This window comes from Ictidomys tridecemlineatus, chromosome 2, assembly GCF_052094955.1.
Source record: "Ictidomys tridecemlineatus isolate mIctTri1 chromosome 2, mIctTri1.hap1, whole genome shotgun sequence".
NCBI lineage: Eukaryota > Metazoa > Chordata > Mammalia > Rodentia > Sciuridae > Ictidomys > Ictidomys tridecemlineatus.
The window spans coordinates 24,587,786-24,601,084 of record NC_135478.1 but is presented as its reverse complement, the minus strand read 5'-3'; the positions used below and the strand labels follow the sequence as shown (position 1 = coordinate 24,601,084).

General features: G+C 44.1%; 1 protein-coding gene across 1 annotated transcript in view; it reads left to right on the top strand.

Moving 5' to 3' along the window:
* Positions 1-13,299, top strand: part of Itga9 (integrin subunit alpha 9) — a 321,363-nt gene that overhangs the window by 245,243 nt on the left and 62,821 nt on the right. The window contains exon 23 of the mRNA XM_005317430.4: positions 6,560-6,667. Coding sequence (XP_005317487.2) covers positions 6,560-6,667 — 108 coding nt within the window. The remainder of the gene's footprint in view (positions 1-6,559; positions 6,668-13,299) is intronic.

Sequence of the window (13,299 nt, the reverse complement as noted above, 5' to 3'; positions counted from 1 at the left end):
TCTCAGAGTTTGTGTATCATTCCCTTTGTTTTTTTGCAATTGGATAGAAAACAGATAAAGACCAAGTGGATTTACTTCACTTTAATTGTTTATATTCTCTTCTCGTAATTTTTGAGATGTCTTACAATAAAAGATGAGAGTCCAGAAAATGGCTTAGAATGGTTTAAATGATGTAGACCATGTAATGAAGAAGGGATAGGAGTTGGAAGAAGGAAACAAAAGGGATAGTAGTGATAGGGAAGAAACTGAATGTTATCTCCTTCTGGGGGAGGGAAGAAAAGGAAATCTGAGGGCACAGAGTTGATTCTTGCAGTCGTTTCTCTAAAAGGTGATTTTGCAAGGAGTTTAACGTTTGGTGTTTAAGCCCAGAACTTTTCTTCACATCTGACCTAAAACAGGACCCAGGCTGCTGACTCCTGTCCCCAGGAATGAGTGATTGGTCTGCCCCTTGGGTAAACTGCTCCAGGAGTTTATGCCTGTGGAGGTGCATAGCATTCAGTCCAAGTTTGAGCTAGACGGCTGGGTCTGAGAGATTGATAGAGGTGCCATTGATCAGAAGGTGATGCCTCTGTATTAACAAAATCCATCATTTCCTTGAGAGGTCTCTGATGACTCATTTTTGGGTAGAATTGCTGTTATTACATTGTCCTGCAGATAGGTCACTGACTAGTGTTGGTGGTGGTAACAATCAAGAAATGGAGATACTAGGGGAGAAAGGGGTCAGGAATAGGGAGAAAATTCTTCTTTTTCCACTTTCTAGAAACCTCATTCCTGAAGAAGAATATAAGATTTAGTACAGATTTTCCGGTGTCTTTTCAAATCCATTCTTCAATAAACAACGTAATTGTTTAAGGACTCCACCCTAAATGCAGATGAGAGAAAGAGATACTAGTCTTGGGTTTACTTTCTACATTTAACAGTTTTGTTTTTAAACAGACACACAGTAATTAGTTGACCATTGGTAGACTTTGAGGTTTTGTTTTTGCATTAGAAGTCAAAGCATTTCCCCACCTGGAAATAGGGGGGAAGTAATACAGACGTTACACATGAACATTTCCAGAAAATCAAATGTTAAGATATTGTTAAATAAATATGATAATTCAAACTCGCCCCTCAGGCCTGGCTCTGATAAGCAACATGGTGCAAGCGAATCTTTTTCTCGTTTGCCTACCCCCATTCATGCTCTAATTAGGATTTCCCAGACATGTGAAGAGGGTTCTTTTCAGTTCTGTGTTCTCATGTTTCACTTCAAATTAGTTATTTCACTTGTGGTTGGAGACTCCTGCCCTGTCTTGTGTCTCGGGGCTGTTGTTTTTGGTGAATCTTGTTCTTTTTGAATCAAGAGTTGGCCACCACCGTTCATCTGCTCTATCAATGTTTATCTATTCTTTGAAACAAAACCAGCTACTGTTCTGGGGGAAAGGCTGGCTGGAGCTAGCTGCTCTTCATTCCAGTCGTATGCGAAGACCTGGTTAGATGTCCGCCCTTCCTCTGGCTCTGCTCTTCTGACTTTAGCTTCACAGTCACCTTGAACCCTGAATCTGTCTAGTCCCCAGACTGTCAGGCAGCAGTTCCTTTCCTCCTCTCTCCCACTCATCTCCATCTCCCACACATTAAAATTGTACAAAAATAGGGCTGGGGATGTCGCCCCCAGTGGTAGAGTGCCCCTGAGTTCAATCTAGAACCCCACACTCCCCAAAAATATTTGTATAATTTTTATTTATCTTTTAAAAGAATAACATCTTTATTGAGCTGTTATGACATACCTTAAAGTTTATTTATTTCAAGTACACAATTCAATGATTTTTAGTATGTTTACAGAATGATGTTCCCATCCTCATGATTGAATATTAGAACATTTTCGTCAACCCCAAAGAAACCCTATTCCCATTAGTGATATACAGATGTACCTTGGAAACATTGCAGGTTTTCTCCCAGAACCCTGCAATGAAGCAAACATCACAACAAAGTGAGTCACAGGAATTTTTGTGGCTTCCCAGTTCACATAAAAATTATGCTTATACTATACTGTACTCCATTAAGTGTGCAATAGCATTATATCTAAAAAATAACATGCATACCTTAACTTAAACATACTTGAATGTCCCGGGTACGGTGGCACCCACTTGTAATCCCGCAGTTCGGGAGGCTGAGGCAGGAGGATCACGAGTTCCAAGCCAGCCTCAGCAACGGCAAGGTGCTAAGCAACTCAGTGAGACCCTGTCTCTAAATAAAACAGAGTTGGGTTGGGGATGTGGCTCAGAGGTTGAGCACCCCTGAGCTCAATCCCTAGTAACCCCCACCCAAAAATACTTGAATGCTAAAAATTGATACAGGTCTTTTGAGCCTTCAGTGGGTTGAGGTCTTTTTGCTGGTAAAGAGTCTTATTAGATTTAGTTGATAAAACTAAATCTAAGCCATGTTGATGGCTGCTAACTAATTATTAGGGTGTTCTCTGCTAAAGGGGGACATGGCTGAGGCAGTTTCTTAAAATGAGGCAACAATGAAGTTTGCATGTCGATTAACTCTTGTTCATGGAAGATTTTTCTATAGTGAGCATTTGTAGCATTTTACCCACAGTGGAACTTGCTTCAAAATTGGAGTCAGTCCCCTTTAACCTGCCACTGCTTTATCAACTAAATCTAACATTTTAAATCTTTGGTTGTCATTTCATTGATCTTCACAGCATCTTCACCAGGGGTGAATTCTGTCTCAGGAAACCACTTTCTTTGCTCATGCATAAGAAGTGGTCCCTTATCCATTAAAGTCGTCTTGTGAGTTTGCAGCAATTCGGTCACCTTTTTAGGCTCAATTTCTAAATGAGAGTTCTCTTGTTATTTCCACCATGTCTGCAAATACTTCCCCGACGCCGTAGTCTGGAACCCCTCAAAGACGTGCGTGGGAGTCTGCATCACCTTCTTCCGGACTCCTGTTACTGTTGGTATTTTGACCATCTACCATGAATCATGAATGTTCTTCATGGTTAATCCTGCTTTTTAAAGCTTTTTCCTGCTTTTCAATTTGCTTTTCCCAGATTGGTCAGAGGAATCACAATCCATGACAACTTATAGGCTGATTAAATGTCTTTCTTAACTAATAGGGATTGAAAGTTGAAATCACTCCTTGATCCCTGGGCCGCAGAGTGGGTGCTGTGTTGCCAGTCATGGAAGCAACATTGATCTTGTAGAACTTCTCCATCAGCGCTCTCCAGTGACCAGTGACCAATTTGCAGTAATATTTTGAGATTTTGAGAGAACTCTTTTTCTGACAGTAGATCTCGACAGTGGGCTTAATATATTCTGTTAACCATGTTGGGAACAGATGTGCTTTCATACAGGCTTTTTGGTTTACTTAAATAGCATGGTGATTTTTCTTTCTTTCTTCCTTCCTTCCTTTCTTTTTTTTTTTTTTTTTTTTTTTGGTACAAGAGATTGAACCCAGGTGTACTTAACCACTGAGCCACATCCCTAGCCATTTTTATTTTTTATTTTGAGATAGGGTCTTGCTAAGTTACTGATATTGGCCTCAAACTTATAGTCCTCCTGCCTGCCCCCCCCAAGTCACTGGAATTACAAGCATGTACCACAGGACTGGCAGATTTAGTGTAATTCTTAAAGGTCTTGGGATTTCCAGAATGGCAAATGAGTCTTAGCTTCAACTTAAGTCACCAGTTTCTAGCTGCATGGGTGCCTGATAAAAGAGTCGGCTGGCCTTCAAAGTTTTGAAGCCAGGCATTGGCCTTGCTTCTCTAGCTATGAAAGTCCTGGATGGCCCAATGTAAGACTCATCTATCTATATTAAAATGTGCTGTTGATGTAGCACCTGCTTCGGTTACCATGGATAGGTCTGAATAACTTGCAGCAGCTTCTCCGTTGGCCCTTGCGCTTTCATGTTAAGGAGATGGCATCTTTTCCTAAACCTCACAAACCCATCTCTGCTAGCTTCAGACTACTACTTCTGTAGCATCCCCTCCCTCCCTCCCTCCCTCCCTCCCTCCCTCTCTCTCTCTCTCTCTCTCTCTCTCTCTCTGCCTTCCTAAGAATTGAAGAAAGTGATGGCCTTGCTCTGGATTAGGCTCTGGCCTAAGGGAATTCCATGGGTGGTTGATCTCTCTAGACCACTGAAATTTTCTCCGATCAGGAATTATGCACGTGTTTGCTGGAAGAGTACTTTTCATATCCTTCAAGAACATTGCCTTTGAATTTATAACTTGGCCAACTGGTCAAGAGGCCCAGCTTTTGCCCCTTGTCTTGGCTTTGATATGCCTTCCTCCTCATACTTAATCACGTTTAACTTTGATTTAGGTGATGGGCAACTCTTCCTTTCACTTGAGCATTTAGAGGCCACTAGAGAATTGTTAAGGCCTAATTTCAGCCCTTTCTATACATTTGGTTTTAGGACAACCCACTTGGTCTTTGAAGGTCTCAGTGACCTCAGGCTGTAAAAGGAAGGAAGTCTCAGGGAATAGGAAGGACTGCGGAGAGGAAGGGAGATGGGACAGCTGTTGGTAGAGCCATCAGAACACACACATTTATCAAAAGAGTTTGCTGTCCTATGTGGACACCCTTCATGGCAACCCCAGTTCGGAGAGTGACATCAAAGATCACTGACCACATGGCTGGGCATGTAGCTCAGGGAGAGACCACTTGTCAAGACGTAAAAGGCCCTGGGCAGGTCTCCAACATTGCAAAAGGAAAAAAAAAAAATCTCTGACACAGATCACCATTACCACAAGAGATGTAATAATCATGAAGCAACTTATTATATGGTGATAATTAACAAAATATGACACTCTAACAACATACAGGCATATGGCACCAATGGACTCTCCTGATACAGGGTTGTCCCAAACTTCTTATTTATAAGAAAATGCAGTGTCGTCAAAGCACAGTAAAATGAAGTATCATAAAGTGAGGCAAGTCTGGATTAATTTCCTATTCCTGCTGTAACCAATGACCACATAATTAGTGGCTTTAAACAACACACATTTATTATCATACAACTCTGAGATCCACGAGTCCAAAATGGGTCTCACAGAGCTAAAATCGAAGTCTTGGCAGGACTGTGGTTCCTCACTGGAGGGTCTGGGGAGGATTCATTTCTTGCCTTTTCCAGTTTCTGGAGGTTGTATGAATTAGTTGGCCCAAGGCCCTTTCCATTTTCAAAGTGAGCAGAGACCAGTCGAAACTTTCATTGGGCTCTTTCTCTGATACTGACTTCTCTGCCTCCCTCTTCTCTCTGTAAGGGCCTTCGTCGTGATTAAATGTGCCCACTGGGATAATCCTAAATAATCTATTTGAAGTCGTCTGATTGCCAACCATGATTCCATCTTTTCATGCAGCATAGTGTTCACAGGTTCCACAGATGAGAACACAGACATCTTTGAGGTCCTGTTCACCTGCTTGTCTATAACCCTCCCTACTCTCCCTGACCTCAATCCTGAGCTTCTTTCTATCCCCAAAGATCTACTCACCTTTTCTTTCTTTTTTTCCTCCAGATTCTACTTATGATCAGCCTTTGCTCTGTCTTCCCTCTTTTTGGTTTCTTTTCTCTTTTCCCTCATTTCTTGGGAGATGACTGGCTTCTAGAGACAGAAAATAAAAAGGATGATAGAGAAGAGGAGAAGGGGAAAAGTTTTATGGGTCCAAATGCTAGGATAGAAAAGAGGCACAGAGGCCATCAAACAGTGTGAACACATGGCCAGCTACACATGGCACAGAAACTAAATGAGCTGGATAATGTAGTAAAAACAGCCCTTTCTATCCATTAGATCACTTGGTTTCAGGATAACCCTCTTGGTCTTTGAAGGTCTCAGTTACCTCAGACTGTAAAAGAAAGGAAGTAGACATTAGTGGTTCTCAGGAGTGGTTTCTGGGTCAGCAGCAGCATTTCCTGGAATTATTATTATTTTTAACTATGGACTGCAGTCAGGGGCAATCTACCACTGAGGTACGCCCCAGCCCTTTTTATTTGTATTTTGAGACAGGCCTCCTTAAGTTGCTGAGGCTGATCTTGAACTCATGATCCTCCTGCCTCAGCCTCCTAAGTAGCTGGAATTATGAGTGTGCACCATGCTTTCAGCTTCCTGGAAACTTAAAATGCTGGTGCTTCACCCCGCTTATTGCCTCAGGAGCTCTTGGCATGACCCGCTTTCACCCCTCACTACCAAGTCTGTGTTTTAAAAAGCCCCTTAGGTGATTCTGATGTTATGCTGAAATTTGAGAACCACTGAACTAAATTATTATGTCTGCTTTCCCACCCAATATAATAGTCTCATTTATTGGTATGTCAAAATAAATATGATTTTTAGTAAGAAGAGGATAAGAAAATGTTAAAAGGGAATGGTACTTTGGAAGTCTGGGGTTTTTAGGTGCCTATGTGAAGGATTTTCATTAAGAATTTTGTTAAAATTCCCCCACCATTCAGCATCTCATTTCACCTAAAGTTATGACCGAGCTCCAAACCCTGGAGCTTCTGTGTGTGGAGTACATATTTCAGGACGTGAAATGAAGCTCTCTTATTTCCACTGAAATGCGCTCTGTGTGTTCCACACCCACAGGTCTATAACACTGGCCCCAGCACCCTTCCTGGGTCATCCGTCAGCATCTCCTTCCCCAACCGACTGTCATCTGGTGGTGCAGAGATGTTTCTGGTGCAGGAGATGATGGTGAGTCCTCTATTTATTTTCTCAGTTGCTTTGAGCCTTATATCAGCCTCTTCAAATTTTTGTGCCCCACCCACCCCAATATCGACCCAGAGAACCTAACTCATTCTACCCCCTGGAAACCTATCTGAGGAAGCCAGAGGACCTGGGACGCCTGAATTTCTTCAGTGAGGCAGTTTGGTTAATGCCATAGGGTGGGGAATGGCTGGTTGTGGACTCGCCTCTTGGGATGGGCTTTACTGGCTCTGGGAACCTCAGAGACTGTCCACTGTCTTGCATGTGTCTGCATTTCTCTGAGGAGAAAGATCCACAGTGTCCATAAAGATTCTCAAAAGGCTACTGACACCCAAGGATAAAGGTTAATCCCTCAGATGTAAGTGTAGGTTGCAATTGAAGTTTACATGTGGAGTACGCCCCTCTGTCGGATCCTGAGTCCACCGTAGATGACTTGGTTTCAAGGGTTTGATAATGGGAACATGGTCATTGCTACCTTTCTCCTTCTAGGACATCACTTTCTCCCAGTTTCCCCTTTCTCGCTGGCCTTTGTCCTCATCTCCCCACCTTCTAGGGGGCCTTGGGGCCTCCTTTATTCTACATCCTGTTTCTGAGATCTCACTCAGACTTGTGGCTTTAAATCCAGTCTGTGCTGACAATACCACTTGTTTCTAGCCCAGACCCCTCCCGTGAACTCCAGATGTGAACAGCCAACTACCTTAGCCCATTTCTACCTGGATGCCTGACGGGTATCTCAGCTTTATCCAAAAGTGAGCTCTCATAGTACTCTTTTGTCATCATGTTGTTGTTTTTTTTTCATTTTTCAATTATTGCTGATACCATAATACCACACATACCGGACGGGCTATAAAGGAAAAGTTTTATGGCTCATGGTTCTGGAAGTTCAAAGTTGAGTGGTCTCATCTGGCAATGGCCGCCTTCTTGCTAGGAGAGTCCTAAGGTGATAAAGATCATTATATGGTGGGAAACAGCAAGCACCTATCTGTCCCCACTGCCTCCCTTCTCTCTTCCTCTTATTATAAAGCCACCAGCATTCAGTCATGGGAGTAATCACCTCTGATGACCATATCTAACCCTAATCTCTTCCCCACCTCTAAACACCATAGTCACATTAAGTTTCCACCCTCTGGATGCCTTACGGTGGAAATTAAACCCTAAGGAGAGTTTCTCAAGGGACAAGCTGTATCCAAACTATAGCTCCTCCAAACCTGCCCTCCCACAACTTCCCTAGCTCAGCACATAGTTACTCCATTCTCAGTTGCTTAGATCAAAAAGCCAGGGTCATCCTTAATGCCTTTTTTTTCCTGTTCTTCACATCCTATCCATCAGCAGGCCGAACATCTCTACCTTCACAACAAATCCAGAAGGTTACCACTGTTTACATCTCTATTTCCAGCACCCTGGTCCCAGGCAGCAGCATCTGTCGCCCAGGTTATTGGCAGTAGCCTCCTTACTAGTTCACCTGCCTCTGCCCTGGACCCAGCCCCAGAGTGATCCTTCCAGAGTATAAGTCAGCTCTGCTCAAAACCTTCCAGTGGCTTTTATTCTCCCCAGATTCTTCTAGCAACTCCACTATCCCCACGGCCTGTCACGAGTCAACTCTGGCCTCATCTGGCAGAAAGATGTGGTAGTGCAAAACTGCTCACATAGTGTGCCCAAGAAATAGAAAAGGGATTGGGAGTAAGATGTAGTCCCTACAGGCACAACCCCAAGGACTCACTTTCTTCAACTAAGATTGACCTCTTAATTTTTTTTTTAGTTGTAGATGGAAACAATATTTATTTTTATGTGGTGCTGAGGATCAAACTCAGTGCCTCACAGGTGCTAGGTGAGTGCTCTTCCACTGAGCCCCAACCCCAAGGTCCACCTCTTAAAGTTTCTACAGCCTTCCAATAAATTGTTCATCTTTGACTTCATCAAAGGATAAATTATTGATGAATTCAGAGCCTTCATGATCCAACCACTCCCCCACAGCCCCACCTCTGACATTGCTGAATGGGGGACCAAGTCTTTAACATGAGCTTTTGGGGGACAGTCCTGTTCCAGACCCTAAGAAAATCTCCAACAGGAATGAATCCCTTTGCTAAGTAATTTGAGTTTTGGTGGCTGAAAATGCTTTAACATGTCCAATTTGAGTTCTCCTATGAGAGTGTTCTGGGAGCCCTTGGGTTCCAGTCTCCAGAGTGACTCCTGCTGAGCCCCCTGGGAAGAACGGACCACAGAGCTGGGGACAGCCACCAAGAGGGGAGCTCTTGGCAGTGTCTCCTGTTGAGAGACCCAGGACAGCATTGCTCTTTATATAAGCACAGAAGGGACAGCCAGAGAGAGGGACAGTCTCTCCTTGGAGTGTTTGAAAATTGGGGCAGCAAACTCACAGCGTGTGACACATCAGAGCATAGTCAAAGAAGACCCTGCCCACAGGGTGGAGGCTCGGAGAGCATTGTGTGATACTGTCATGGTTTCTGGCATGGCTCCTCTCTTGGGTCACATGGGGCAGAAACCAGAACCATGTGAATGTTGAATGTAGAACAAGTTCCCTGCCAGCCTGCGTTGTCTATTGAGTTGGTTATAACCCTCAAGCAAACCACATATGCCTGTCTATCCTCTAAATTTATTTATTTTTTTAAATGTTCTGGGAACCCCAGGCCTCACACATGCTAGGCAAGTAAGTTCTACCACTGAGCTATGCCCTCAGCCCTCTTCTTCTTAAATATTATTAATCATCCTAACCATTCCACCTTGTGCCTCCACTTCCAACATCTAGGAATAGTCTCATAAGGCATGCTAAGAGTTTTCAATAAACTTTCTACAATGTTGTAGAGAGACAGAGTTCCCAAAGGCCAAAAACACTCATGGACCAAAACAGGAAATTTCAGTCACTTGGATTCTGAAGGTATCTGAGAACCCAGCACACCCTTTTTTCTCCTTACCAATCATCAAGCCAAGGAAGAGTCACTGGAAAGAACTTTGGAGCACATTTCTAAATGGCTGGCTTTCATGGAAGGTTTTAGACGTGGTTTTCCTGAGGATTGGCAGCACTGCCTTGTCAGTCTAGCTGAGTGGACCCTCAGCCTCCATGTGGTATGAGCTGGCGATGATCTGCTCTCTCTGTTTGCAAAAGAGATTTGGATTTTTGAAACTACATAAGGCCTGTGATAGAATTCTCAAGGGCACCAAACCAGGTGAGCAGACCAGCTCATGGCATTCGTGTGTTATGGAAAAGCAAATCCACTGACACCTCTCACTGAGCAAGTAGGGAGGCTCATCCTTATTAACAGTTGCCACTGGAGGCCAGAATGATGAGAACAGAAACAAACACACAAACATGATGGGGTGACATGCTGCAGTGAGAGGGACAAGAGTCCCGGATGCTTGTTTGATAGGCTGAAAGCTGGCTTACCCTTCGCCTTCAGTTTCTTTTTTTTTTTATTTTTTTTTTAATTTTTTATTTTTTTTTATTGGTTGTTCACAACATTACAAAGCTCTTGACATATCATATTTCATACATTAGATTGAGTTTCTAAGAGCAAGAGCGTCCTGCCAAGTCCCCAGTCCTGCTGCCACCCTTGCTCAGCGGAGCCTGAGAATGCTCACTGGGTCCAGAGCTACTTATAGAGCTCATGATGTCCCCCACTTTGGTGTCCTGGGACTTTAAATGGAGCAGGGCATTCAATCTGTAGATTTGGCTGGTTTAGTGCTAGTCAAACTCGCTCCTCTTAGAGAAACCAGGGCTCCTTCTCCATGTGGCCCCTGAGCCTGGTGGCATTCCCTCTCACCTTCACTCCTAGCAACTGCCATTCCAAACCTTTGACAGGTTACCGAGCATCAGGCACCAGCTGGGTGTGTTAAGCCTGCTGAAACCTAGAAGCAGATGTCTGTCATCCTTCCCCACACCCCAGAGGACCCTCAGAGTGTTCCTCTCCCTTCAGCAGTGCCCCTGGCATCCATGCTGCCTGGTCATCATCCACATAGAGCTACTGACTCTGGGCTAGTCCCCACCTTTGGCCCAGAATCTGGAAGTTTTCTATCACCAGAGCATCTTCTGTGCTTGTCTGGAGGATGCCTTGAAGTCACAGATGTTTGTGAGTGAAAACTTTGCTTGTATAGGAGACATTTTTAAGAGTATTCTAATGAGGTGAGACCACTCCACACTCTAAGCCTCTGTTCATGATCTTCTTTCCTCATAGAAATGACCCTAAGCCCCTCCACTCTGCTTGTTTAAATTATTTAGAGACAGAGCCATGATGGTGGTCTTAAGAAAGGCCATTGATTTCCTTTGCTTTCCACCCACAGGGGTTGTACGGAACCCTGTGGAGATACAATGATTTCCCACAGCAAAGAGAAAATGTGGACAGGCCATTGTGGAATTCGCGTCCATCAGGAAACCAAGTTGTAATGAAAAGAATAGAAAAGAGTGACAGATCTTTTTAGTCTGTCTAAAGCAACATCACTACCAATAATAAATTCTTGAAACACTGGCTGAGCAAGCACTTATTATGTGCAAGGCTCTAAGAAAAGGATCAAGTTACAAAGCTGCTGCAGAAGTTCACTTGTAGTCGACAGATATATAATATGCAATTGCATTACCACATACGAGGCACGTCCAGGCCCAAGGGACACACAGGGGTAAAATGCCCACCTTGGGGAGGGGGCAGGAAATGCTTCGTGAAGCAGGATCTTTGAGGTCAATGCCTAAATGATGTGTAGGAGGTTACCAGGAGAGCAGGTGAAGAGGAGAACCTTCCAGATGGATGTCATAGCCACTAGAGTAAGTGTATCTTCTGTACTTGGAGCTATGGTTCTCCATTGTTTCCACGTAGCTCTTATACAGACAGGCAAAGGTGACTGTTCCCTGTGCTTTCCTTGGGGTGTACAGCAGACAGAGATCTCGGCAGGATGACAGGAAGTACTAACCCTTGGTCAGTCCTATGATAGTGGTAAATTAATGCCCGTTCTGGGTGCACGGTGTGAGCACACTCGTGGGCCTGGGCCTTCATTTCTGCTGACTTAAGAATAGGGACAACCAAACGCCCTGTCACCTAAAGCTGTTTAACTGTACACACGCCATGCACATTGTCAGCAAATGACCCTCTGGCCACTGCAGAGGGCAGTGACTCTGTGGCAAGATGGCCCGTGTAAGGCAAGTTGTAGCTACTACTTGCTCCTTAGAGAAGATACCTGTTGGAACTGAGGATATATCTTCTCTCACACCGTTTGATGAGAACTGGCCTGAAAAACTTAACCACTTCACCTGGCTTCAGTTCTGCAGAGATGAAACATGAAGCAGAGCCCCTGAACGTGGGTCTAAGAGAGGGCCAAGATAGCACGTCTGTCACCGGCTCTATGGCTAGTGAAGGGAAGACCACTTGAATTTGGAGGGTGGCCTGCTGCCCAGTTCAGTTTTAAGGAGTTAGATTTAAGGAGGAGATGGGAGATCACAGTGGGTAGGTGGCTAACAGTCTCTGCTCTTTACCACTGGGCTGTCCAGCCACCTTCAAGGGCTTGGGCCATTATTTTCTGGATCCGCAGCTGCCCTGCACCCCTGGCATTATCTAGGTGTCAGAAATGTGGAAATGTGGAAACTGATGCTCCACCCAGACCTGCTGAATCCCAGTGGGCATTTAAACAACATCCTGGGTGGTTCGTTTGCACATCAATATTTGAGAAGCCCTGGTCCAAAGCCTGATGCTTATGTCTCTCCACCCTTCCATTTCCATGTCTGCAAAATGGTGATGACAGTTCTTGCCACATGGGGCTATGGTAGGATTTTTTAATCCACATGTCCATTCATTCAACAAATGCTTTACACCCAGCGTATGTCAAGCATTGGGTTACAACAGAGAACAAAATAGACAAAAATAATAATTATCAGCCCTTGTGTATCTTCTGGTGGGGAAAGATAAATAATAAGTAAAAAATGTAGTTCATTACATGATGGTAAATGCCATGGAGAAAATAAAGGAGGCCAGGGGATGGGAAGTGGGGAGAGATGTAATTTTAAAGAGTGATTAAAGTCTTGTGGTGAGCTTTATTCAGGGTAAGGAGACCAGGGCTCTCTTACAGGAGCTTGTAATGAGATCTTCTTTGTGCTCGAAGGCCTTGCCAAGTTTGTGTTTTCTGACAAGTATCTGCCCTTGATTTCAGCCCCATTTGATTTCTGTCTTTGGAAATGCCAACCTCTAGGCCATGCCCACATGGCATCCAGACTGGACATCCAGAAGTCTGTGTGTGTGCGTGTGTTTATTCGCTAGCATTCCCTCCGGGGGAGTTTTCTGCCTTAATATGAGTCATTTATTTCTCTGGCAATAGCAGTTGACAGTGACACTGGTTTTCTAAGCCAGCACATTTCACATGAGAAAAGTCCTGGATTTTACGACTTAGCCATGCTTGAAGGATAATTGCAACTAGAAGCCTCCCCTGCAGCAGGGCTTGCTGCAGTTGAGACTCGGCTTGTACAGGAGCCAGAGCCTGGGACTTGAAAGCAACCCAGCAAATAACCCAAAACAAAATCCTCCAACTTATACTACTTTTTCAGTCTCTACTACCGTCCTCTGTCATGAACACGCTTCTTCCTCCCTACCCCCATTTACCCTCAGTTTTTTTTTTTTCCTGTAGACATT